At 41.4% G+C, this 25511-nt stretch overlaps 1 protein-coding gene across 1 annotated transcript; it reads left to right on the top strand.

Annotated features, from left to right (window-relative positions):
- Window positions 1-11211: 11211 nt before the first annotated feature.
- Window positions 11212-23824, top strand: LOC125769757 (cyclic AMP response element-binding protein B). Its single transcript, XM_049438584.1, has 5 exons — window positions 11212-12581; window positions 12789-12932; window positions 13042-13210; window positions 15495-15590; window positions 17263-23824. The coding sequence occupies exons 1-5, from the start codon at window positions 12069-12071 to the stop codon at window positions 17475-17477; spliced, it is 1137 nt and encodes a 378-aa protein (XP_049294541.1). The 5' UTR covers window positions 11212-12068; the 3' UTR covers window positions 17478-23824.
- Window positions 23825-25511: the final 1687 nt, after the last annotated feature.

Below are 25511 nucleotides of genomic sequence, written 5' to 3'. Positions count from 1 at the left end.
TTTTCTCGCGCGGTAATGATTAATTTGCCTAATTTTATTTGCACACCAACGTTGGTGAAGCGCACAATCCGGTGTTATAAACCAACCGTACCGGAAGCGATCGCGCTTCACCGCGTTGCAGTTTCCTCGAAGGAAAAGGAAACTTTTCCGGTTTATGAGCTTCTGCCTGATTGAAATGTGTTGCAGATATGTTTAAATGCTAACTATTTACTATTTTAAGACGACCGCTTGTTTTTAAATATTATAATTCAATAGAACCAATTAAAAGCTTCGATTGCATTGTAATCGATTTGTGGAAATCACCACCAAAATATGATTGTTTTCAACATCAAGCATCTCTCACCAATCTAACATTGTGTAGAAGGAATGTTTTACACCTTTATTTAGCTGAAGGATGTAAATTTTTCTACGACACATTCCCAAATGCTGATTCGAGATGTTTTAGCCTGTCCAGGAGTACATGAGGCTTGTCTTCCGCTTCCCTAGGGACAACGATCCTCTCCTTTTGAATGCTATACCTATTTTCCATCTTTTCCGTCTCTATCTATTGTTTTCTATTGTGTTTTGTTTGTCTATAAATGTTTTGTTGTAGTTTTCAGGAGACAAACCGTTCAGGAGACAGTCGCCGGCGATCATCGAGGGACAAGATCGCAATCACCAAAAATAAGTCATAGTGCAGTCATGAAGAGTCACTCCACAATGAAACAATAGAACTACAGAATCGAAGCACACAATGTAATGAAACATCTCTCAAACTCAACAACAATATATGCTCCGGAAGAAGTACAGAACAATGAGGAAATGCCTTGAACAATTGTACACACTTCAGGCCTTCTGAGGTTGACATTACGGCTAATAGCCGTAATCATTAAATATAAATAAATATTCCAAATGCAAGATCTTGATGGTAATCTAATCATCTTCCGATTTGCTATTAGAAAACTGAACAATTCGTTTGTTACAGAACAGTTTAAAATTGTTTGTTACAGTACAGAAATAGTAAGAATAGAGTTGTTTCTTCCTCTCTTTCTCGTTTCAATCATTCATAAGCGCTCTCCGTAAGGTTACTTTAAACCTTGAGATTATTAATTTAATGATAAAATATGGTAACGAATTCATGGATGGTACAATTGATTCTGGATATCGAGGTCTCCCAACAGTCCTGACCAATATACACATGCATATCCAGCACAGACGCCTGAATGTCGGTGAAGTTGAATGATTACGTTTAGCTGCTTCCCCGGGTTTCCGAAAAACCGTTTCCAGAAGGTTCAGATATGAGAAACACCGTACACCAGCAGGAAGGGAAGAAAAATCCCTCACATACACACACACAAGCGGGCGCGCGCGTACAGCGAGAGATAATAAGCAATAGTGTGCGAAGAAAACAATGCAACGCAAGAGAAACAGCAACGGAATATATTGCTTACGTCGCGATGACGTAAGCGCATGTGGCGTAAAGTGAAGGAAGCGCACGGATTCCGTAGATTCACGGCTGTACGACCGCTTTCGGGCACGTACAGCAGGGCGCACAGAAGGGAAATTGGATGACGTGATTCTGGCCCCGGTATCCACGAAACCCCGTATTTTCAGCTGCACGCACGTATGTGTGTCCCTTGCGCACACACGTACACGTTTTGGTGTTCGAACTCGTATTTGTCTGCTATTTCGGTAAACTCGGTATTGCAGTAAGAACAACCCGGGGATTTTGCATATATGTTGCCGATGCGGTGGTCACCTTATCCACCTTATCATGTTACCTTTTTGGGGGGAGGGGGTTCGAATCCTTACCATTCCAGGCCCCCCAAAAAACCACCCAAAAGGATTGCTTCACTGTAAAACGGGGTTATGCCTTTCCCATTACTTTCAAGGTTTTTCCCTCTCTTTGTGTGTGTGTGTGTGCGCCCGCTGGAAAGACCTGGGATGTGGATGACGTCATCCGCCTGATTACGTATGTCTCGCTGACATCATCGACGCCCTGCGGCAAACGTCACCACGGAAAGGGTCGCTATATGCAAGTGCCTCCTATATAGCCGACGATTTATCTTCGCCGACGTCGACAGTTCAGCTAAATCGTGTTCGAATTTTTCAAGCTACGTTAATTTACAACCCTCACCCTCTGCCACCCCTCCCCCACCCCCCCATGCTGGCTTTGAAAAATTCCTTGACTCCGCGAGTAGCATTGGCACGTTTCGTATTCATCCATCGCCGTCATCGTCAGCATCATGGCAAGATTAGGTTTTTTTTCTCATACCAGGCGTGTCAAGGGGATGTTATATGTAGGCAAAGGCATTAAATAAATGAAATTGTTTTAAATTTTTAATATTAAATGTTATTTCACATATTCATGCAAGCACATTCCTTTACAGGAAATAAGTTTAGAAAAATGCAAAATTATAAAAAAAATTACTAAAAAAAACATCCCCTATTTGGTGTACCCCCTTACGCATTACGAATGCTATAAGAGCTGTGAGAAGGGTAAAAAAAACTACGTCAGCTTGCTCGTGACGTGTATACAATGAGAAAACAGAGAGAGAGAGAGAGCGAGAGAATACGTTCAAGGGCTATTGGTTTTGTGTATTGCGCGCGTGATAGTGTGCTGTGGCGCAATGTGCGCGCTTGTACGCGCAAGAGAGACAGCAAATCGGGTGGTTGCGCACATGAAAACCCCCGTCAGCCGGAACGGTGACTGAGAATGGGTGTGTGAGTGAAAGAGAAAGCGAATGTCTGTAGCGAGCGTGTTCGCTGGGTATATGTTTCTGCACTCTGTATGACGGCGGTCATACACGAATCCCCGGTTGATGGGTATACCCGGTCATCTCACTCGCACCTATATGAATGGATAGGAAGAGCGGGCTCACGGCCATCTCGCTCTCGCAACCAGCCAACCGCCCATAGGCACGGCCCGATGACGTTCGAGCTAACTGTCAAAAACAACGCCACAATAGTTCCGTTTCGGTGTTCGCAACGAATATGACGAATTGTCCGCTTGCTGGCAAGCGTGAACCGTCGTCGCCGTCGTCGTCGTCGCTTTCAGCATTGTTGTTATTGTTGTTGCCCGCCGCCACCAGCATTGCCGTCGTGTAAGCATTATCCGTTTTCCCCTTGTTTGTTCCCTGTTGTTGCTGTTGTTGCTATTCTTTACCCCCTAGCCCAAAAAACCCTTATCGCGCTGCAAACCCTCTCCTATTCCCCCCCTCATCAACCCCCCGCCCGCGCAACGAGTTTGTACCGAGCGAGATTCTGTCACACAACAAACACACCAACAACATCGTGTCTCTAGTGGTTATTTTTTTTTGCTATACAGTTCGCGCGCGCGTTCTTCCATTTCCAGGTGTATGCAATACAATTTCGTTCGTACGCATACACACACGCACGCACGCACTCACACACGTATGGGCGCACGCGCGCACACACACACGCATCGAAGCAGATAGGGGGGTTAGTAGGACTCCTTACGCATCTCCCCCCCGCCCCCCCCCGGGGGGCCTCCACGAACACACGGTCAGTGGTGAGTGTTTGTGTGGTAGTGCGCCGTAACGCGTGTGAGCAGTAACGAGCGTGCGAGCGCTCTCTCTCTCTCTCTCACTCTCGATTAGCGCACCGTAGCAGCCTAGCGCTGCCCCAAAAACTGGTGCTGTGTGTGGTGGTGTTGGTGTAAGTGTGTTTGTATACGCGTTTTTTTTTATAAATGCGTGTTGTGTGTTGCCCTGCCTAGTATGTACCCTCTTCTTCCGTAACGTTGCGTTACGCTCTAGGACGCACATACGGCCTCGCCTGACGTTTGGTCAGCTTCCACCCTTCCGCCTTTCCTTCTTCTCCCTCTCTCTCTCTCTCTCTCTCCCTCTAGGCCCAACTGGGCGGTATTCTTCGCTTTCTTCTTACACATTTCCGTATCCGTTCGATACGGTGCTGGTGCGGCGCTGGTTGCCAAACCCTTAGCACAGGGTTTTTTTTTTCTTGAGGGGAATAATATTATTGTTGTGCACTGTGACGCGTCGGAGAGTGTGTTTGTGTGAACTGAAGGCCGAAGATCGACGGAATCCGTATTGTTGTTGTTGGAAGAAGCAATAGTATAACGAAACTGTAACCGTCTTTCGCTTCGACCGGACTTCTACGTGTGTTATCTAGCCAGTCCTATCTGTTTATTTAGTGTGTTTAACCTACGCCCCTTACGTGTTTGCCGGTGTGCTGCCCGTTTTTTTTTTGTTTGTTTGTGTTGTGTTGTAGCTCCTGGTATGTGTGGTTCTAGTGTCGAATGCGGTATGATAAGAATGGACCCACGGTAAAGGGAATTTTACTGTGTACCTTGTTTTTTTTTTCGTGTGTGGACCCAATGACGAAAATCCGAATTTGGCGGCATTGGTTTGGAGCATAACCAACATCAGCATAGAAAGTGTGTATACAGCCCGTGAACGTACTGTCCCTCTCGCTCCCTCTCTGTTCCTCTGCTGAGTGTAACGCCTACGCTGGCACACCTATCGCTTTCTCTCTTCCCATCTCATGCTAGAATGCTGAGCTCATCGATTGCTCAGCCTCGGCGAGAAGTGTAGGAAGGTTGAACACACACTGCGTGTGACTAATATGTGAGGGAGGCTTACGCGTGCGTGCCCTTCTCGTACACGGACGGACAGTTACAGCTGTGTTTATGTGTGTGTGTGTGTGTGTGAAACGGGAAGCACGGTATGTGTGTATGCACACGATTATCACGCGTACGGTACGTGACCGTTTTTTTTTGTTGCAAAAAGGACATTGCTAACCTTCACTACAGCGCTATCCCTCGAGAAAGGTGCAACATTCGCAACATAACAACACACACACTGCAGCATTACCTCCTCACACACAAACACACCCATATGAACGTCACGGAAATGAAGTAACTCTTGTTAGGTGTAAAAAAAAGGACATTATTGTCGTTTTGCCAAATCAGCTCAAACCTAGCATACTCTGTTCCAGTGTGAAGTGTAAAAACGGTTTCCGCATGCAGGGTAAGATTATGTACCGTGAATGTGCTGTGTTTGCGCGTGTGTGTGTTTGTGTGTGTTTGGGACCGTGTTCTTACACTCGCAACATAAAGTCGTGCATTCGGCTAGATAAGATAGGCCAGTTACATGCGATATCAATTGTCCCATACGCTACCACAAACGCAGACACCCATCCTCCGTGAAGCATTTTTGCCTCGTTCAAACACATCAACTAGCAACCGGTGTACGCGTGATGGCGACCCTACAATCAATGTTATCCCAGCTGGTTCAGCAAATCAAACACCACGATCGTCACACTAAAGTTCCACGCGCTATCAAACGAAGAACGAGGATTGGTTCCGCTCGAGTATTGGACCCACCGTTGCAAACACTGCCGTGCCTGTCTACTACTAGACAGATAGAGCGCTACTACTTTATACTTATTTGCAGATAACATCGTGCTCCTTTCCTTGTTTACGATTGCGTTTTGGAATTTGGGACTTCCCCCAAAAACTACATTGAGTACAGATCAACTTTTCTTTTGGGATGCCATTTTCGATATACAGTAGAACGTCGATTATCCGGGGTGCTCCGGACCAAACTTATGCCGGTTAATCGATTTCCACGGATGATAGTCCCTTAAATATCAAGGTCATTTACACAGTGGAACGCCGATTATCCGGGTACCTTTTATCCGGCTGTCCCATTATCCGTGCGGCTCGGAAATGACAGTTCCGAAGGCGAATTGACATATTAATTGCAAATCGCAGAAGGCAAGAAATAAAAGCCTCAATAGGAAATGATATAATTGACCCAAGCTGGGCTTTGGGATCTTGCTTTAGAAGAAAAATGTACACCCATTACACACTAAACACTAATATTTATCAATAAAAAGAGCTGTGCCTATTATCCGTGTTATTCGCTTATCCAGTAGGCGTTCGATGAGCACGGATAATCAGGGGCCTCCAAACTTTTTAGACGACGGGCCGCTTTGAGTGGAATAGCCACAGCTGAGGGACAATCTCGGGATGTCTCCCGAGGGCCTGGTGGGCCGTAGTTTGGAGATCCCTGCTCTAGTGAATGATTACGTTCTGATCGCCTGGAAGGCTTTTCCGGATAAAATTCCTTTCTGGTTCCTTTCATGTGAAGATGAACCAATCTTCAACGTCAATCGTCCACTAGAATGTTAGACAGTAAATTTGGAGAGTTTCCCATGAAACAAAGGCAAAAACCATTCAATTTCCGAAGCCGAATAACTGAATAGCTCCCACGCAACAATAAAAGGATTCACATTTTTAGAAGGTTGGATCGATTTAACAACTCTTCACATTTGTGTAGGCAGTTGGCTTCAGGATAAATTGATAATAACACTTCAATAGGTAAATTCAATAAAAAGGATGTAAGCGAGATGAATGTAGGTGCCGAGCTTTTATAAACCTTCATAAAACCAAAAGGAATAAGTAGAGTAAGGTTTGCCTTACTACAGTAGGTAAAATGGACAAGGTAAAGACACACGTGTATACCGATTTAAGTCGTTTGTTTATGTCAGGAAGCTAGGAATCACGTAGTAAACAGTGATTCACCATTTTGTTTGCAACTGTCAAGCATTAAAGTGCAAGTAGCCATGGCAATCGTCTCATGAAATTGTTTCGAACGTGTGACAAATATTTCAAAGTTTACACAATCCACGATAATCTTACTGTTATTATTCCATTACGCTCCCGTTTTTTTTTGCACCAGAAACAAATGTCCAACTGTTGCTTCCTACAGTGTAGCCCGTTTTTGATGGGACATCAATCTCCCGTTCTGGCACATTCTGCCATCCATAGCAATCGGAGCAAATTTCTCCAGGGACCAATCTTTGTTTGTCTTCGTCATAAAGCCGGTTTTCGCGTTCTGGTGCATGACGTCATCGTGCGGTGATGTCGAGCCTTCCCCCGTATGACAGAACTGTTACATCTGTCATAATGGAAAAAATAAATATTTCTTTGACACTAGAAGCAAGCCAGAATAGTATCTGGTGAAGAGGATAGTGCTTTAAAAAAGGTTAGTTAGCTGGATCCGTTTAAATAGTAACGTTTACTTCTCGAGTACAATATACATTTTTAGTTACTTAGATTAATCTCTTAAAAATATCTTAGTAATAGTAATCTCTTTAAAATCCTCTTTTCATCCTTTCGTAAACAAAAGTTAAGTTTTTAAAGTAGCTTCATTTTTACTGAAGTTGCTACTTAGAGTATTAAAACCTCTAAACATTTGCAAATTTCAATGCTCTTACTCATCCCAACCATCGTAATAATTACAAATCGTGGTCTTAATTCTAAAGTGTATCCATCTGTTTACAGCTGCATCCATTTTAATCGCAATGTACACAGCTGTACGGCAGAAGAGTGCTTCAAGGTTACTCTCTACGGTAATGCAGGTTGTCTCACGCCGAACGATGATGTACGGGAACACGTAGTACCCACGTCCGCGGTTTCCATATGGACAGACATAAAATTCCGTGCCAATAACTGTTACTTCCAGGCCATATGCAGCGTTTTTTTTAGTACGGGAGTACGGATGAAAGATTTTTCTCACCTACGGTGTGTTCCCAAAATCGACACCAGTAATCGGTCTCACGCATGTTTCACATTTGATTTCTGCGCTAGTTCACCGCAGTGTTCACGGCTCCACCCGGTGGAATTTTCGCTTCCAAATGCTTCCAGCGGGATCGTACGCTAATGCGCGGCAGAACCCGTTGCTCCGTTCGACAAACAGTCGTTGTCCGCACCGGGGACGCCTCAATGCCAAGATTATCGTTCATCTCATCTGATAATCACGTCGAAACGGGTCGCTCGGATTCGGATGACGTGACGAACCGTTTTATTTTTCGCCTGTGCGCCGTAAGAACGCTGTTGCTACGTCAGCGCGCGACGGAGTTGCTTACGTACGGTTTGTGAGAGGTTATGTATAAACAAACATAACCAACACAGCTGCACCGAGCGCAACAGAGTGTCAGAAAATGTTTGCTCTCAGCGTTTCGATGCGTGCCGCTATTCCAAGCAAATCGGCATTAGTTCGCTTGTTTGATCAATTTGAAGCAAAAAAAAATCTGTTTCATATGTTTTGTGTCTAAATGTGGTACAAATATTTAACGGACGTTGGCGATTTAGGTGAAGTTTTATTATAAGAAATGCATAAATTATTATTTCATTAATACTTTCAATGTTCTTACTTGTAGGATGTTAAAGCATACAAACGAATCCAGTCAAACTAGCTGGTGAAAAATGCACCTAATTTTCCTCGCCTTTTCCATGTGTGTGTGTATTGCTTTCTTCAACCCCTATTGATGTCCTTGAGATAGCACTTAACTGCGTCCGGAGTGGTGCGCGTATGATAGAGCGAGCACAACCCAGTTAGTACAGACAGAGCCAGATGGTGGTTGACAGGGGACCTTCCTTTGAAAACATATGGGATCAAAGACACACGGTAGTGTGCTCTTCATCGGCCAAATGTCGACCAACGGCGGTCACGGAAGAAGGCGATGGGAATTTTGCTTGGGTCGCCCAATGCTCCTCTCGCATGCTCACAAAGTGGAAACAGTTTTGGGCAAATCTTGTTGTGTTTTTTTTCTTTCAAATAATATTATTCATCATCTTCAGACATGCCAGACCAGGGAGGTGTGTGAGGCAGCAGTATCACGCTCTACTTTATTGCTTACGCGATTTTTTAATGTTTTGCTTTGGGTATGAGTCACTGCATGAGCTTCTGCTGCTGCTGATGCTAGAGGAAGGATCGTATGGAATTGGATTTTTCTTTCGATGTAACATACGAACGGCCAACAACAACAAAAAAGACGTCGTAATCACTTGCTGCTCACACGAATGGGGCTGTGCTTGTATTGAACTTGAACGAGAGCGTATAAAACGAAGGACGAAACCTATACATCTACACTCACTATATCTCGGTGTGTGGGTGTAATCGCTCTCTCTCTCCCTGGTCGGGGAAAATCGTGTGGAAAATGCTCAAAACATGCACGTCTTGTAAGCAGGAAAATAAAAACCTTTTTTACTAAAGAAGCTGACGAGTTGGACCGTGAAATGATGCCCGAGCGATAAGCATACTCTCTGCAGGACTGTGTCAGAAGCATCACACACAAGATAACATAAAATTGGAGCAAAACGGAAATATATCATTTCACTGTGAGATGTGTAGGTATTTTGGAAGAAACGCTAACAAACGGCAAAACAAAACAATTTCATGCAACAAAAAAAAAAGTTATTCGGATGAATAACACGGAGTCTGGGCAGATAAAGATGAGCAGCTTGACGCTAAATCAATCGTGGTACGCCACTATTTAGCGCAATTCTTCCCAAGGGTGTAAATTAACACTCCGTTCCGTTTACAGCCCAACCGTTTTCGGCGGAAGGTTGCGCACACTTCGACTTCCTAGTGTAGCGCGTAAATAGTTGGAACACGTCCAAAAAATGCACCGCTAAGCGTAAAATATCATCACATGGAAATTTATTTTTAACCCATTTACACAACTGTTACAATGGAATGTTTGCGCTGTGTAACTTCCTAGTTCGCAAAACTACCAGCACGTGATTCCACATGTGGTTGTTAGAAGATGAAAAAACAACCAATCAACGATAAACCAATAGTCAAGTGCATTAGGTCCTGCAGCATTAATAGGCGACCGGAATCCAGAAGCGTTTCTGTGCTGAGATGTCGTTAAGAGACGTAGTAGACTGCTCCAGAGCTGTTAGCATTCCGTGTGATACACCAGTACCGTACCAGGGAGAGTGAAGCGTTATACGGTCCCTTATGACCAGACCAGGGCTTAATGCTAATGGGTCTTATATATCTCGTTCAGTCTCCATTTCGCTACGTCGACACAGTCTTTGTCACGCAACGTTTTGGTGGCAATATTTCTTAGTGTTTTGCCCATTTCTCTTACCAAAGGTACCGATACGCGTACTCGATATAATTTAATGCTATGACCTTTTGAATTTGCTCGGGGGTTGTTTTGTTTCTTAGATGTTCGGTGGCGGAATTGTGTTCATTACGATGGAACAGTAAAGTCGCGAAAAGAGATAACTGCCATTCAAGGACACTGAACGTTGTTGTTGTTTCCACAGTTTTCAAGGTTATCGCAGTTCAGATTTCGAGCAAAATACAAGCGCGAATTTTCAAAATTTACCAGCTCAGTGAATTTATAATACAACATTTCAAAGCAAATAAGGACTACTACTACATTATAATGCGTTCTAATTCAATTCAATAGGCGCGTCTACACGATGCCAATCTTTGATCGCCAATCTTACACATACAGTCATAGAAGCCTGTAACAAAAAGATTGGTAGGTGTTCTCGTGTTTTCACGATACCAATCTTTACCAGGCCTGCTTTCTTCTTCGTACTTCCAGCACAAATTAAAAGTGTCTGAAAAGATATGTTCTTCCATCAAAGTAACCGTTTCTTACCGAAGATTACAAGCGAAAGATTCGAGGCATCCACCAAAGTTGGTTAATCTTTTCAGGCGAAAAAGATTGCCCAACTCTGCTCGAACGCACCAATACATACAAAAAAGATTCGCAGAATGTGAAAAATCGAGCAGGAATCGTATCGTGTAGACGCGCCTAATAACTTATTATAATTTTTGTTTTCATTACGCTGACAGATGTCGACTCGCTAACTTTCAAGTGTAAACAATATTAAAGCTAGTATGATTTTGTTTACTTTTTTATTCTTAATCAGTAAACACATCACTAGGCCTCATTAGTAGTGCATCTTGGGGTGTAGCTGTAAATGTAAAATTCGGAATTTCGCTTGCTCGTGACTTTCTCGTGTACTGTGGTTGTGTCACCTGTAACGTTGCGTAGCTGTTGCTCCACAATCTGGGATGGGTTTGATGGCCGCGTGAGATGCGCTCAAGGTCATTCTCTCACCCTGTTGGGTTTGCTCTTATCTACGCAACTTTCTTCCCCGATCCTGTTGTTTTTTCATTCCATTCTTCCACCGTAATAATTATCACTAATCTCTATTTTACGTTTGTTTTTTTTCCTTCTCGTTGTAGCCTTTGCTAGTGCCGGAATGCAATACAAGTGAAGCGATGCAACTGTGTAAGGAACGATCGGCAATGTAATAATAATAATAATGCATCCAGCGGACGTGTACGATTAGCTAGTGCCACAACAGGACAAACCGTACCGGGACATGTTTTCGCTTGCGCACGTGCGCACCGTGCGTAGTGTGTGATCGTTGCGCCGAGACACGAATGAAGCTGCAAAAGCTCCAAGTCTCTTCCCCAAAAACCAAACAAATGCGTGAAAGCGAAACGGGCCACAACAGACTGGCATGTGTGTCGAGTGTGTTGCCCGATAGGCGCCAAGTGACGGCAAGTGACATTTTTGTTTTTGCGCGAAAAAAGGTGTGCGTGTGCTTTGGGCTTGTGTCAAAATAACAACGGGTCTCTTTTCCGTCCCGCCGAACCGCCGAACCTGCCCGGAATCGGATGTAAAAATCGGTTTTTTGGGTGATGTTTTTTTACTTTCTTTGTTTTTTACCTTCCTCGCTGTGTGTATTAAATGCGTCCAGCAACGGTTGTTCCCGAGCCGGGTTGAACAAGTTGAAGCAAGAACTAAACAGCAAACGATTTACGGTTCTATACGAGGTACTTAACACTTGGTGTGTCTAGATGAACGAATGCATCTATTACGTGGTTCTGTGAGTGTTGGGAGCTTTTTTCATTTATCTTAAACCCACCCAAGGATAAGGGCGCAATTTGAAGAAAGCGGAAAGAGCAGAGATTTGGGTTTTTTATTTAGTCGTTTTACACCGTAGTTAGATGAAATTTTGCCCAGTGCTTCCCGCTGTGTACAGCTAGCCGAAACAAAGCCGAAAAGCTCGGTAAATAGGCGTGCAATAAAAAAAAAACAAAAACAGCAGTGTGTAGTGTACAAACGCCTCCTTTGGTAGCAGTCATCGAATCGGGGAGGTTAGATTTTCGTATAGAAAAAAGGTACCACACAAAGAAGAAAAAGCTTGAGCACAGCATAAAAATTCGGCACGGTGGTACGGTGACGGGCCTAGGAGAGGCGGCGCAACGCAGCGGCGGATTATGGACAGTAGTATGGTCGAGGAGAACGGTTCCTCGACGATAGGCGATCCGCTTGGTGGTGGTGGTAGTGGTGGTACCGGCCCGAACGCAACCGGTTCAACGGTTGGTGAGGCGCTGACGGGCGGTGGCGGTCGTGGTCCCGCATCGGGCGTTGGAACGCAGCATCAAAACGAGCTAATTAATACCTCCAACAACGGTAGTACCGATAGCAGTACGGCAATAACGGTGGCAGCATCTACCGGCGAAGGTGGTGGTGGGGGAGGTGGCGGCGGTGGTGGCGGAGGAGGAGGAGGAGGAGGCGGTGGTACGGGAAAAGGTGCGGCGGGTGTGGTACCCGGCAGTGCGGGAACCGGTGGATTGGTCGGTACATTAGGTTCCGGATCCGCCAACAGCACGGTAACGGTTGGTGGTGCCGCCGGTCCAGAAGTAACGCTTGTTCCGGCAGCAGCAGCAGTAACTGCCACCGGTACCAACATTGTGCAGCTTCTGTCAACATCGCAATCGCCCGGGCAGGTTAGTGTAAAGGTTGTGCTTCCGAATTGAACTGTTATACTGCTGCTACTACACTGTTTTTGAAGAAATAACTGTCATACGATGTTAGGAGCCGCACCAAAGCTTCTGGAAAAGCGTGTTACTAATGCAAGATATTCATCAGGTAGAGAGTAGCATCAGCACGCGTTCTAATGTTCTCTGCTTTTCTCTTTCTCTCTCTCGCAACAGGCACAATCTGTTATACAGCAGAATCAACAATCTGTTATACAAACGGCGACAGGAAACGTCCCATTAGCAAGAAGTGTACTATTAGTGTGTAACAAACCAAACTCCGTGATCCACACAACTACGGGCAATTTGCAAACCATACACGTAAGAACGAAAAACAAGTGCACCGAATATGCCATAAAAATGCAATATTTTAATATAATTTTTTTCCTTTCTTTTCGGGGATACATCCACCGGATAATGCTGACTGCAGATCAAACCAGAACCGCACATCGTAACCGGATCCGGTAGCATTATGACCGACACGAACAGCGATGATACACTCTCGGACGAGGAAGCGTCGCCGAAAAAGCGAAGAGACCTGCTAACCAGGCGACCATCCTATCGTAAGATATTGAGCGATCTCGGCGGAGCGGAAATCGGTACGTGTGTGTATGTGTGTGTGGTGTTTGTGCTTTTCCCAAACCCCCCCGGGGGGGTTAGGGAGTATGGCCAACCCTTGAACGAAGCTCTCCAGCTGTCTATTTACCTTTACACCCGCCCCCCCCCCTTTGCGAGCTGTCCGTGAAGAATCATCTTTCCCGAATGCGTGAAATGAGACTGGATGTGGGTGTGTGTGTGCGTATAACAGCGGTATGAATGCGTATTGTGTGAATGTGTTTTCCCCCCTTCGTTCACTTTTGGCTCGTTATGGTCATCTTTGCTTCGATTATTATTTGTTTTTTTATTTTCTCACAACAAATTAAAAATTATTGACCACAAATTGTAGCATTATCAAAAAAAGAAAACAAAACTGAAACAAAACGAAACATCACCATCGAACCATCGCCTTTAACGCACAATCAAATGCATTTATTTAATATCAATCTCCCGTTTTTTCAAAACGACACTACAACAGTAGCTTGCATTACTAACCGGAATTACAATATCGTCCCTTGCCCTGTTGTCAGTTTCTTACACATTATAACACTTTATATGATCATGCAGCACCAAATGGAAAAGAAAACGTACAACTGACATTGAATTTCCCTAATTTAAGAAACAGGGTTTTTTTTTATTAATATCTGTTTAATATTTTCGAATACGTCGTTCATCGTATTTTGTATCTATTGTTTTTATTTTGTCATTCTACATTTTTTAAAGAACATATTCTTGTGTTCAAATTATTCATTTATTTATTTTTGAAATTATAGCTTAATTTTGATTTTATTATTTGACATTTATATCAATTATGGCACATCACATATTATGGTTCCATCAATATCACATCTGTCTGTGTATTCATTTAGGATGAAAAAAAACGTACAAAGGACATAAAAACACGAAGGTCAAATAAGTTAACTAATCGTTGCACGTAAATCACAACTCATTACATTTACATGACGTTTTTCATTTTTCCTACAATGACATTATCGAGTGATTTGCACACACACAAACACAAAAACAAAATGTCAAAGTTAGTAATTGCCAATGCAAAAAAAAACGCTACTCTCCAAAAACAAACTTTTACTAAGCTGTGTATTACGTTTTTAAGTTTTTCTTTGTATTTTTTTTAACACACGGTAGCGCTTAGTGATGAAATAATGAACGATTCGGACCAATATTGTTGCGCATGATGTTAGTATTGTTTTACCGTAGATCTAGTATTGGGGTTGCAAAACTTTGTAACTAGTATGCGTTTTGCAATGGAACAATTCTCTTCAAACAATTAGCATTAGTAACAGTAGAAATGCGCTTTGTCGTTTTGCTATTATGATTGTTTTTATACATATATATATAATTCTTCGAGAGCTGTTACACTTTAGTACGATGCTTACATTGTATGTTTACTACTCGAAATCGAAATTCCAATTTTTATTGTTAGTTTATGCTTCAGTCGAGTTTGTTTTTGTTTTGTTTATTTTTGACAATTTTGACACTAATCGATCGGATGCTATAATTACGTAGGGGAATGCAATATTGTAATAGTAGTTTCTTTCTTACAGTCAAGACATGACGACTTGAGTAGATATCCATCTTGTTCCTATATTTACCTGCAGTTCCACGACATTCTAGAGTTGATCCAGCGAGAAATTATGGTTTTTTTCTTTTCTCACACGTTAAAATGTTTATTGAGCTCTGGGCACTGTCCTGCATTAGTGCTAACAAGTTAAGCTTCCTCGATGAATTGTTTAACGTCGACTGTTCACTTTATTAATCACCACCTGAAAGACGACAGGAGCCCGCTATTGTTGATCCTAAGATACAAATCAACCCATTATCAACGCTAACCCCCTCCCCCCGGTGCATCATTCATGCGCATTCTAAACCAGCAAACAAATGCTGTATGCTAATATAATCATTGCTCGAAACAACCAACTTCCATACCCCGGCAAAACGTTTCATTACATTTTTAATAGATGGAAAATGCATTCCGATGAAAAAAAATCCAGCACAGACAAATAACAACACTGTGTCGAACAACTTTCTCGCCAACAACGCCTCATACCCCACTATTCATTCCCCTTTTCCCCCTCACCTGCCCCCCAAAAAACACACTTTCTCTTTTGGCGCCGGAAGTTCTTAACTTTTACCATAAAAAAGAAGAAGAAAAAAAGAAACCAAATCCCTTATTAGACGACGTTTTGTTTTGTTACACACCCATCTGCTTTGAATGACGACATACATTACTACAACTTTGTCAACTGCTACTACCCACTACCACAGCCAACACCCCGAGCGATGGTTCCGGCCTGCATACCATAGCGACACCTGGTGGTGTGGTGCAATATTCCCAGCCCTCGGAGGGCATTTACGTACCTCGTAAGTATGATCCATGCTCCGTGCCACAACGTTTTACTCCTTCCCAACCACACCCGCAATCCCATTTTGGACCGTCCCCCCCCCCAAACCCCATTAGGTCAAAGACTATCTTCTTCCTGGTCCTATTTTACTTCCCCTATACTCTCGATGTGTTTTGTCGTTTCCATGTCTTTATAGTGCGCTAGCTTGTTTAATTCGTTTAGTACCTTTAGGTAATGTTAGATATTTTTTTTCTCTTCTCGTTTTGGCTTGCAAAACAGTAGTTACTATATTAGCTTTGCTGTACACTTTAGACGGGGGTTTTCTTTTGTTTTCTTGCCTTGATTTGATGGACAGCATTGTGTATGTAAAACGGAAAACTTTTGATATGATATGCCTTTCATAGTATTGCATAGCATTTAGTAGAAGACCAAAGGTAATGGCATTTCAAAGTTCAAGTTAGTACCTACTGGTGTGAAAGTAGTTTTCTTCCCCCCCGGGCCATTAAAACAATCTTAATAATTTAAACACAGTTTTTTTGTTGTTCCAATTGTATCCAGCATTTGCGTCCGAAAGGTCCTTTCGCTTTGATCTTGTACACCACAAAGGTAGAATGATGAAGCATGAGAAAGTTTTACCTTAACCTCATTTTTTACGTTCTCTCACACACACTGTCTGTCTCTCTCTTTCTCTCTTGAATGTTTTCTGTTGAAAACTGCTGTCCCCTTTTTTCTGGCTAGCATTTTTGGTATTGTAAGAACTCTGGTAGAAGTAGTTCATGTTGTTATAATGAGTTTTTTTTCTTTTCTTTTCTCTTTATTTTTCTACTTTTTTTTCCCCCATCCATTACTTTCTACATTGTTTTCATCCTTCACGCGCACAACACACCTGTCACTGGTACTTGTTTAACCCTACTACTACAACACTACTACTGGCTACGATTATTTTTACATACACACACACATACAAATACATACCAAAATGCGTTACCCGTGACATAACCGTGCTGCTACCGCTGCTACTAAAACGTCATTTCCCGGTCTTTGTACACTTTCTTACACGTCAATGGTAACTGGCATATAACAATGACGTAACGTTGATGATTTTATATTTATTTTTAAAATACCAAAAAAACAAAACAAAATCATATGTACCCCGCTTAATCTTCCACCTATGAACACTGTTCTCCTCCAACCTCCCCCCACCGGTGGTGATTTCGTTTTCTCATGGACTTTCAAATGCTCGCCTTTCTCTCAACTTCGCCATCATGTTTGTTATTCATTACTGTCTGGAAACGAAAATTCATACGCGCGTTTACCCGCTCATGGGCATATATATATATACCCGAACCGCTCCACCGATGAACGTGTCATTACAATTTATATAAATATATATATTTGCATATAAATGTTCTATTATCCCCAAATTCCACTTCTCCCATTGTAATATCTAACCCCTAACCCTAATGTCATCCCTTCCGATCATATCCGACATCATCCAAATACCTAACGTTTGACTCACCGTACCCCAAACCGAACATGTCCGTTGCGTTCTCGGTACTGGCACGCAATCGCAATCCATACACACCTATATTTTACATCCTTCCATATCCCTCACAACCTTCCCTTTTCGACCGATGCTGATCATTCATCGTTCATTCGCAAAACTTGAGCAGATATTTTTCCCAACACAGTCATGGGCGGTAACGTGCAACTGGAGGATCAGTCACGCAAGCGCGAGATGCGATTGCAGAAAAACCGGGAAGCGGCCAGGGAATGTCGCCGCAAGAAGAAGGAGTACATCAAGTGCCTAGAGAACCGGGTGGCGGTGCTGGAGAACCAAAACAAGGCCCTAATCGAGGAGCTGAAATCGCTGAAGGAGTTGTACTGTCAGCAGAAAAGCGACTGAAGCGTGCCAGCAACCGTGCCGCGTCAATACCGGACCATACGTATATAGGCTGGGGGAGCGGCGAGGTATGTCACGCATGTGGAGACAGAAAGACGGCCTCCCCCCTCCCCCCCAGGCCAATTGCAGCCCGACAACTTTACCTGCAACTAGTCGCTTAGTACTGCTGTGTTTGCAGCTGTCCATTGTACGGCAGTGAACCGGGCACATGCACTACCACAGCTATCCGGACGTGTCTCGATGGTGGAGGAACCAATGGAGTTGACAGCTGACAGTTGACAGTTCCATCTTTGGAGGAATCGCCGTCATATGGTGTAGTCACCATTAGCTAGCTAATCGACCACCGTCTGTATCATTTGTACACCAACACGCAAGAAGGCAAGCATTACGATACCCAGCAAAAGTGCATACCCAGATTTCAAGATACTAGTGTAACGCTTTAGGAATAATTACTGAGCAAGGGCCCTCCACATACTTAGGAAGTGTCTTTTTTACTAGAATGCGCGTTAGGTTCTAGTTTTGATGTACCGTCTCATCTTTATTTTGTATTCCAAAGTTGACGTCTTTATATTTGGACATATTTTATATTTTTAATACATACTCGTGAGCAGAATTACTTCGTTTTTTTTCCTTCAAATTCTAATGGTAAAGTTATTGCAATTTCTTGATTCTTTTCAATGTGAGCTCTGGTATGTGTGGAGATGTGGAATTCTTGGGAATTTTTACCACTTTTGCATGTTTTAATCGATGTTGTTTAAAGTTTACTCGACAGACAAACACAAAATTGTCTGAATTCCAGAAATTGGGAAGAATTCTAAATCTTCCCAAGAACACATACCAGCGCAAAACTGGAAAAGAACTTGGAGAGCAACTTGCTTCAAGCTTTTGCCACCTTGAACTCCGAACCTGGCACCACTGTACAAATTTGATCATTATTTTAACAACAATCGTGATTGTGATGGAGTGTAGGATAGATTGAAAAGGGATATAATAACACACCTTGTATCACAACTTCTTGTTAGCTGATCGCATTACCATCAACTTGCTGTTATGATCATCTAAATTGCTGGATAGTATTTTTTGTTACTTTTTTCTTTTTGCTTTGAGTACCATTAGCTTCGCCCGATTTGCACAGATTGGATAGCCGAATAGTGCAGCTTGTCTGTCTGTGTAAGCTACAGCCTCCACAAGTGACTTTTAGGTGTACAGTGAAGCAAAAAAACATATTCTTATTAGTTTGACACAACGAAACCACTCGAACCATGTTGTGTCTGCCTTACGTCGGCTTACTAGACTTATGCGTAATATGGACGGTCAGTCCGTTTTTAAGTGACGGAGCCCCCCCGTTTTGGGTGGTCTCGGCTTCAATTACCAACGCTCGCCAAAAAAAACAAAAAAATCTTGAGGTGTGTTTAGGTTGAACTAGCGGCACCCACATGGGACCCCCGACATGTACAGAAAATAGGTTTATGATTTACTACTACTTACGAGAGATCCTTTCGGCTGGGGATCCACATTTTTTGAGGGGGGGAGGGGGGGAGGGGGCGGCGGGAGATGAGGTTCTGATATTCTGATATTTCCGTTTGCCATAGTATGTAGGCAGAATGAGTTTTGTTGCGATTATAGACGAGACAAAAGTATATTTGTATCTCACCTTTTGTTTTGTTTTTGTTACTACACCCATACTAAAAGCTCGTTCCCACACACACACATACACACGCGCACATGAATATTCAAACACACACACACACACACATACAAGCGAGGTCGGGTGCAAACACGCGCGCGCTATATTTTTACCACTTTTACGCGACTTACACTGCTGCAAGCAGAAAAACAAGGAAACAAAACAAACGAAAAATGAAAACTCAGAACAAAAAAACCGAAAACGATGTATCATATGTTAGGGTATCCTGAAAGGATAAAAACGAGCTAGAGAACGTTTGTAAGAAAAAATGTGTAGGTATAAGAAAATAGAAAGAATAGGAAGAAAAAGAGGAAAAATTATGACTCAAAGGAACTTGAACACAAAACAAAACAAAAACACACATCGGTAGGGACAGATTGCGATAGACAGGAATTGAACTATTCTTTGTTTTGTTTTCTTACCTCTTCTTTTCCGTTACTTGTTGTTCGGATAGTGCAAAAACCGTGTGTGTATGTGTAGTAGTATGCTGCAAGCAGGAAAACAATTGTACAGAAGAAAACAAACTTCATATATAAACGTAGGGAGGGGGGCCTGGCCCTGTCCTTGGGGAGGGAGTGGGGGAGGGGAAAATGGTGGTGTGTAATAACTGTTTCTCAGCCGTGATTCGAACCCACACCCGGGGCGTGTTGTTAAATTGTGCATTACCCGATTATACCTATCTGATTCTTCTCAAAACAGAGGCAGATAATTAGATTAATCGTGAGAAGAAGAAGAAAAAAACGAAACAGGCGATTTAGGGGGGTTTTTTTTGTACGTTATATGCTTACAGTGTCATGCAATCGTAAACGGATACTATTGTAGTTTTTTTTTCCTGTTAAGTTATGCTTAAAATGTAGAAGAGAAGAGGAGAGGGAACCGCCACATAATCTTCATGGTGTGCAGAAACACTATTTGCAAACAAAAAAAAAGAAAAGAAAAAAAACCGATATAGTTTGAAATGATTGAGCCAGCTGTTAATTGTGCGTTAGAAATAATTCAACCTAATTATGTTTACTATTATTATTAAATCATGTTCAAAGTGTTCGAATTCGGAATGCCCCCTGGTGTGAAATAAAATGTTTTCATTACCCGATTTTCTTTATTTTCGAACAGAAGTTATGCTTTGGTTTTTCCGTTACTGTTTTGTTGTTGTTATTATTAGGTTTAGTTTTTCCGCACCCAGATGAAGGAGATCGTGGCGTTATGTAACAAACACACACAGAAGAAGAAGGTTACTATGTCCGCTTACAATTGTTTGACGCTGTATGTGTATTTTAACTATCTGCAAATGGTTTGTTGTCTGCTCTTTATGGCCCCCCAATTATCGGAAAGGTGCTTTGAAAAATAATCATAAGTAAACGAACAAATCGTTGTCATGCAAAAGAATTTAAAAGTGAAATTATCACACCCACACACAAACACACACATATGCAGCAATCTGTCCCTATTTGCGTTTTGTTTATACGGATAGCTAGAAGAAGGTTTAGACTAATACTATCGTTTCGAATTCAATCCAAAGGTTCTCTTTTCGTTTGCCCTGCAATATGTTAAGTTTATTAATATTTTGTTTAGAATATCATTAATTTTGTTTTGCGTGTGTATGTTTTATGTATTTAGATTAGTACGATCGTTAGGATGTTTAGTTTCGATCTTTCCAAATCCCTATTTTTTATTCACCACACTTGCAGACACATATCCAGGCACATAAAAGTAAATTTTATAAGCAAAAAAAACCAAACAATTAAAATATTCATAGTTAGTTTAGCTCTTCTCATACTTTTGCCCGGCACAAGCAAACAAAGTATCAAAAAAGGTAGTAAACAAACAGCAGACATCACAAACATAAACTAAAGTCACAAACAGTAAATGGAGTGGTGAGAAAATAGTGAACGAACAAAACAAAGCAAAAAACTAGAGGAAAACCAAAATCAAAACCCCTCTCGGAAAGAAGGAAAAGAAACAAAATTATAGCAGAAAAGAAAGATGCTTTATTATAGCAAGTGTCAGAAACAAAAATAGGGTAAAACAAATTCCATTACAGATCAGATATATCATCTGCCTTTATATGTTTGAACATATTGTTGTAACATTTGTATAAAAGGAAAATGCTCGGGCATGAAGTTTTTGTTTTATTTTTTTTAAAGATTATTTTTATAGCAGAAACGAAATTTTCACCCTAAGAAAGACCAGTTAAAGCAGCAGTAAGGACAAATGTAAGGAACCAAAATTTACGGTACGATGGAAATGAGAAAATGTTTTTTTTTCGGCGTGACGGTTGTCTACTGCTCATCCTCCAAAAAAAAAATCAACATTCATTTGGTGTGTGCGCCCCAAAAAATAAGGACTGTTCATATTTGCCTTAAATCTCTTTTTGTTTTTTGTTTTTTGGTTTTTCTAATGAAAACCGCGTCCCGGCGCTTGCAGGTGTAAACACGGCCAAGTGAAGTGAAGATCCTTGGGTTTAGAGGAAGCTTGAAATACAAATATATCTAGAGAATTATTTACAAAAGCTTAAGATACCATTTAAAGGGAAAGGGCACCCAGGTGAATTTGCATACCTTTCGGGTGTATAAAGCCATCTGATATTTGTCGTTTTTTTGGTCGTGCGTTAAGCTGAAGCGAGCAGCAAAACAAAATCCAAAAATCCCGCGTGCGTTCTGCGTGGGTATTTATTCGATGTGTGTACTGTTGGTTGTATTCCGTGTCCTGTATGGAGGGGAGGGAGCGTAAACGTTTCAGTGTTCGTCCACTTATAAAAAAAACGATGGGACATAATTTTGTAAAACAAACGCAAGCGAAAGCTAAAAAAGCACGAAGAACAAGAGATTCATGTACCTTTACCACGAAACAGCTCCGTGTCTATAGTTAGATTACGCATGTGATACGTGTGTGTGTGTGTACCATTTTTTTCATTTTTCTCCACGTTTGTGTGGCTACGTTGGCACCAGTTTGTGTTTTGATGTAATGGCAACAGTGAAAGATTGGGCGCCTCCATCAAATAGTGAAGTGACCAGAAGTGAAAGATTGGGCGCCTCCATCACGTGATGGAGTGAAAGATTGGGCGCCTCCATCAAGTGTAACCAGAAGTGAAAGATTGGGCGCCTCCATCAATTGGTGGGATGAAAGATTGGGCGCCTCCATCAAGTGGAGGAGTGACCAGAATTAGTGTGACCGATTTGTCAGAATGTAATGCGACATTTAGTCCGTATTTTAATTGATGTATTTGTGTGTGTACGTGTATAAGCTCTGGATGTAAGTTGTGGTTTTTGCGGATGGGAGGAAAACAAGAGCAAGAAGAATAAAATAAAAAAAACAACGATCTTGCACCATTTTTAAGGAAGCGCCATTTTTATCGTCGATTAGAGTACCATCGGTACAGGTGGTACCCCACAGTCACCTAATGCTGTTCCATATTCTCCTTCATCATTGAATGTTTGTTGTTACACAGGAATCACAAACCATTCACAACACTAATGTTTGTTAATCGGCATTTGTAATGTTACACCGACAGGATTGTGATTCGATAGCAAAACGGCAAACTTAAACCGTTCCAAACACATACACACACACACTGTGTAGCCGTAAGGTGATACGCACCAAAAACAAAATGGCTACATACAAGGCCGTGTAACGTATATGAAAGTGAAGAAGAGAAAGGCAACATTAACTATTACTAGTATACCAACAACACGGTACAAAGCATGTCTTCTAAGTGAAAACGAGAAGAAAAGAAGAAAAAATAAGGAAACAAAAAAAGGTGGAAATAAGCCCCCCTGTTGTGTAAGAAATGTTTTTTAAGGGTGTATAATAAGTAAAAAAAACCACACACACACACAAAAGAAGATTTGCGCTCGTCGATTAGGGGAGGCAGAAAGGAGGCGAAGCATGTTAATTACATGATAATTGGATCTTTTTGTTATTATTTTAATATTATATGAATAAAAGTATATATATACATATATGTAGAAGTAATAATATACAAACACACACACACAGATACTGACGCATGAGTGTGTGGGTCAAATGGTGGGTCGATTCTGTGTGTGGTGAAACAAAACGAAACAAGCTGTGCAAAATGTAAATGTGTAAAAGAAAATATTTTTCAAAAGAGAGAAAGAGAGAGAGAACACGTAAACAAGCATTAAAAAAATTAAGAAAAAAAAACACTTGAAAAAAAACATCAGTTACCCTCCTCTACTGTTCCGTCGTTCTCCGTCCCCCCCTTCCATCATCCCTCATCGTTATGCTGGTGCGTGTTTGGTTTTTTGAATTGGCAAATGTATGCATACATACATTTGAAGGAAGAAAAAACACACACATACACACTACAATTAAAAAAAAATAAAACAATTTGCTAGAACGCGCTGAACGGCTTGAAAGGACAAGAAGTATCAACATAAAATGAATTTAAAATTAAAAAAAAAAAACAAGATAAAGGCGCAAGATAGTGGCCAAGAATGAGAGACCAGAAGCAGAACAAACAAAAAAAAAACAGATTAAGGAAAAAAACTAGTTGTAAGGCACTGAGAAGGATGTTACTTTTGGAGAAGCAGACAGCAAAGATAGTGACACGAATTACATCTTTATCCTTTATTCGCCAGATGTTAAACGCGTTTGGAATCAAATGGAGAAAAAGAAAACACACAGAATACATAACGAATAACTCGTGTTTGCTTGCTACTATGCTGCATCCGAATGATTACCAACACACATATAACAAATATTGTGATCTGGACTTTGAAATTATTTTCACACGATCTCTTTGTTGTTGTTTTTTTGTTTTCTTCACCTCACCTTTATTTAGCTCAATAATGTATTTTATGGATGAGACAACCAGTATATTGCGTCTTTTTTTTTTCTTCTCCTTCTGCTCCTTTCACTCTCCTTCACTCGATTTTTATGTACTCGTGTTGATATTTGTTTTTCCTTTCCCATTCTTTATCTTGCATTCTTTCTTTCACTTATTTTTGTGTTCACTTTCCGCGTGTAACCACCATTACTGCCCATTTTGTTTTGTTTGGTGCTCTCACATTACTAAGCTATTTTAGTATTCTTTTTTTCTGCTTTCATTTAGTGCTTCTGGGCGATATTAATTGTGTTTTTTGTTCTTCTTCTTTTGCTTTGCTTTGTTTACAATTTTTCTTTTCCTTTTCTCTCTCTCTCTTTTCTTCTGTTTACTTTTTACTTTCATTTTATTCTTCTTCTTTTTTGTGAGTCACGATTTTGTCGGTTAAGTTTTTTTTTATTTCTTTTTCGCCTTAATTTCATAAACTTTGTTCAATTTACCTAAACGAAGATTGAATAGTGAGAAAATGGTAGGGGAAACATGCGGACAAGGATTGTAGGACCAATGAATGGCTGGGTGTTTTTTTTCTTTGGGGAAAATGGGGTTCGTGGGGTAGGGAGGATGTTTTTTGTTAGTTTTTTTTATAGTTTAACCAGCTAATAAGCACAAAAATATGTTCGATACGATTTTGGAAGAGGTTTTTTTTCTGTCCCATTTGTCGCTCCATTTCCTATGTATCAGACGCGGATGTTGTTTGCATTTGCTTCGCGTATTTCTGTTATTTTTTTTTCTTCACTTTATTCTAGCATCTTCATTAAGTGTAACAGCAAACGTGTTCCTGTGTGTATGTGTTGTTGTGGGGCGAGGGGGAAAATGTTTTTTGTACATGGTTTTTGTCCGGATGTTTGTCGTTCTACGTTGTTTGGTTCTTTACTGGGTTTGATTTACACAACAAAGTTGAGAGAGAGAGTTGATTAGGAAAAACAGTATTGAAAGTGGGTGGAAAAAGGGAGGGGGGGGAGTAGGAGATAATTGTAGACATTCATTATCCCTGCCTGTCTTGTCTTGTTTTGTGTGGTAAGGAAATGAAGAAGAAAAGAAACAACCAACCGAGACAGAGAACGACTGGTCAGGATAGCACAACAGTGGTTGACAGTAATAGAGTCTTTTCTTTTGTTTTCTCATCTGCGTTTCTGTGTCGTTTTGTGTGCTTGTGTGTGTAGAGTGTATGTGTGTGTGTATGTGTACGTATAATTATGAGCTTTCTCTAACTCCCGGTTCTAGGACCTGCCTGATTATGGGAGATTTTTGTTTTTATAAATATTTATATCAATAATTATCTTATATTGATTCATGTTGCTTTTCCATTTTGCTTTTCTTTTCCATTCACATTTCACGCAACGTTTCGCAATTGTGTTGCTACCGCCTCGTTATGCACTTCCACTGAGACTTCTTGTGTTAGTGTTTTTGTTTACCGATGTTTTTTTTTCTTCTTCTTCTTTTTGCCGTTCTTATTTCGTGTTTTTTTTTGGTTTGCTAAGATACACTGATATTGTTTTATTTT

This window comes from Anopheles funestus, chromosome X (genome assembly GCF_943734845.2).
Source record: "Anopheles funestus chromosome X, idAnoFuneDA-416_04, whole genome shotgun sequence".
Lineage (NCBI taxonomy): Eukaryota > Metazoa > Arthropoda > Insecta > Diptera > Culicidae > Anopheles > Anopheles funestus.
Note: the sequence above shows the minus strand (reverse complement) of the source record. Positions and strands in the feature narration are given on the sequence as shown.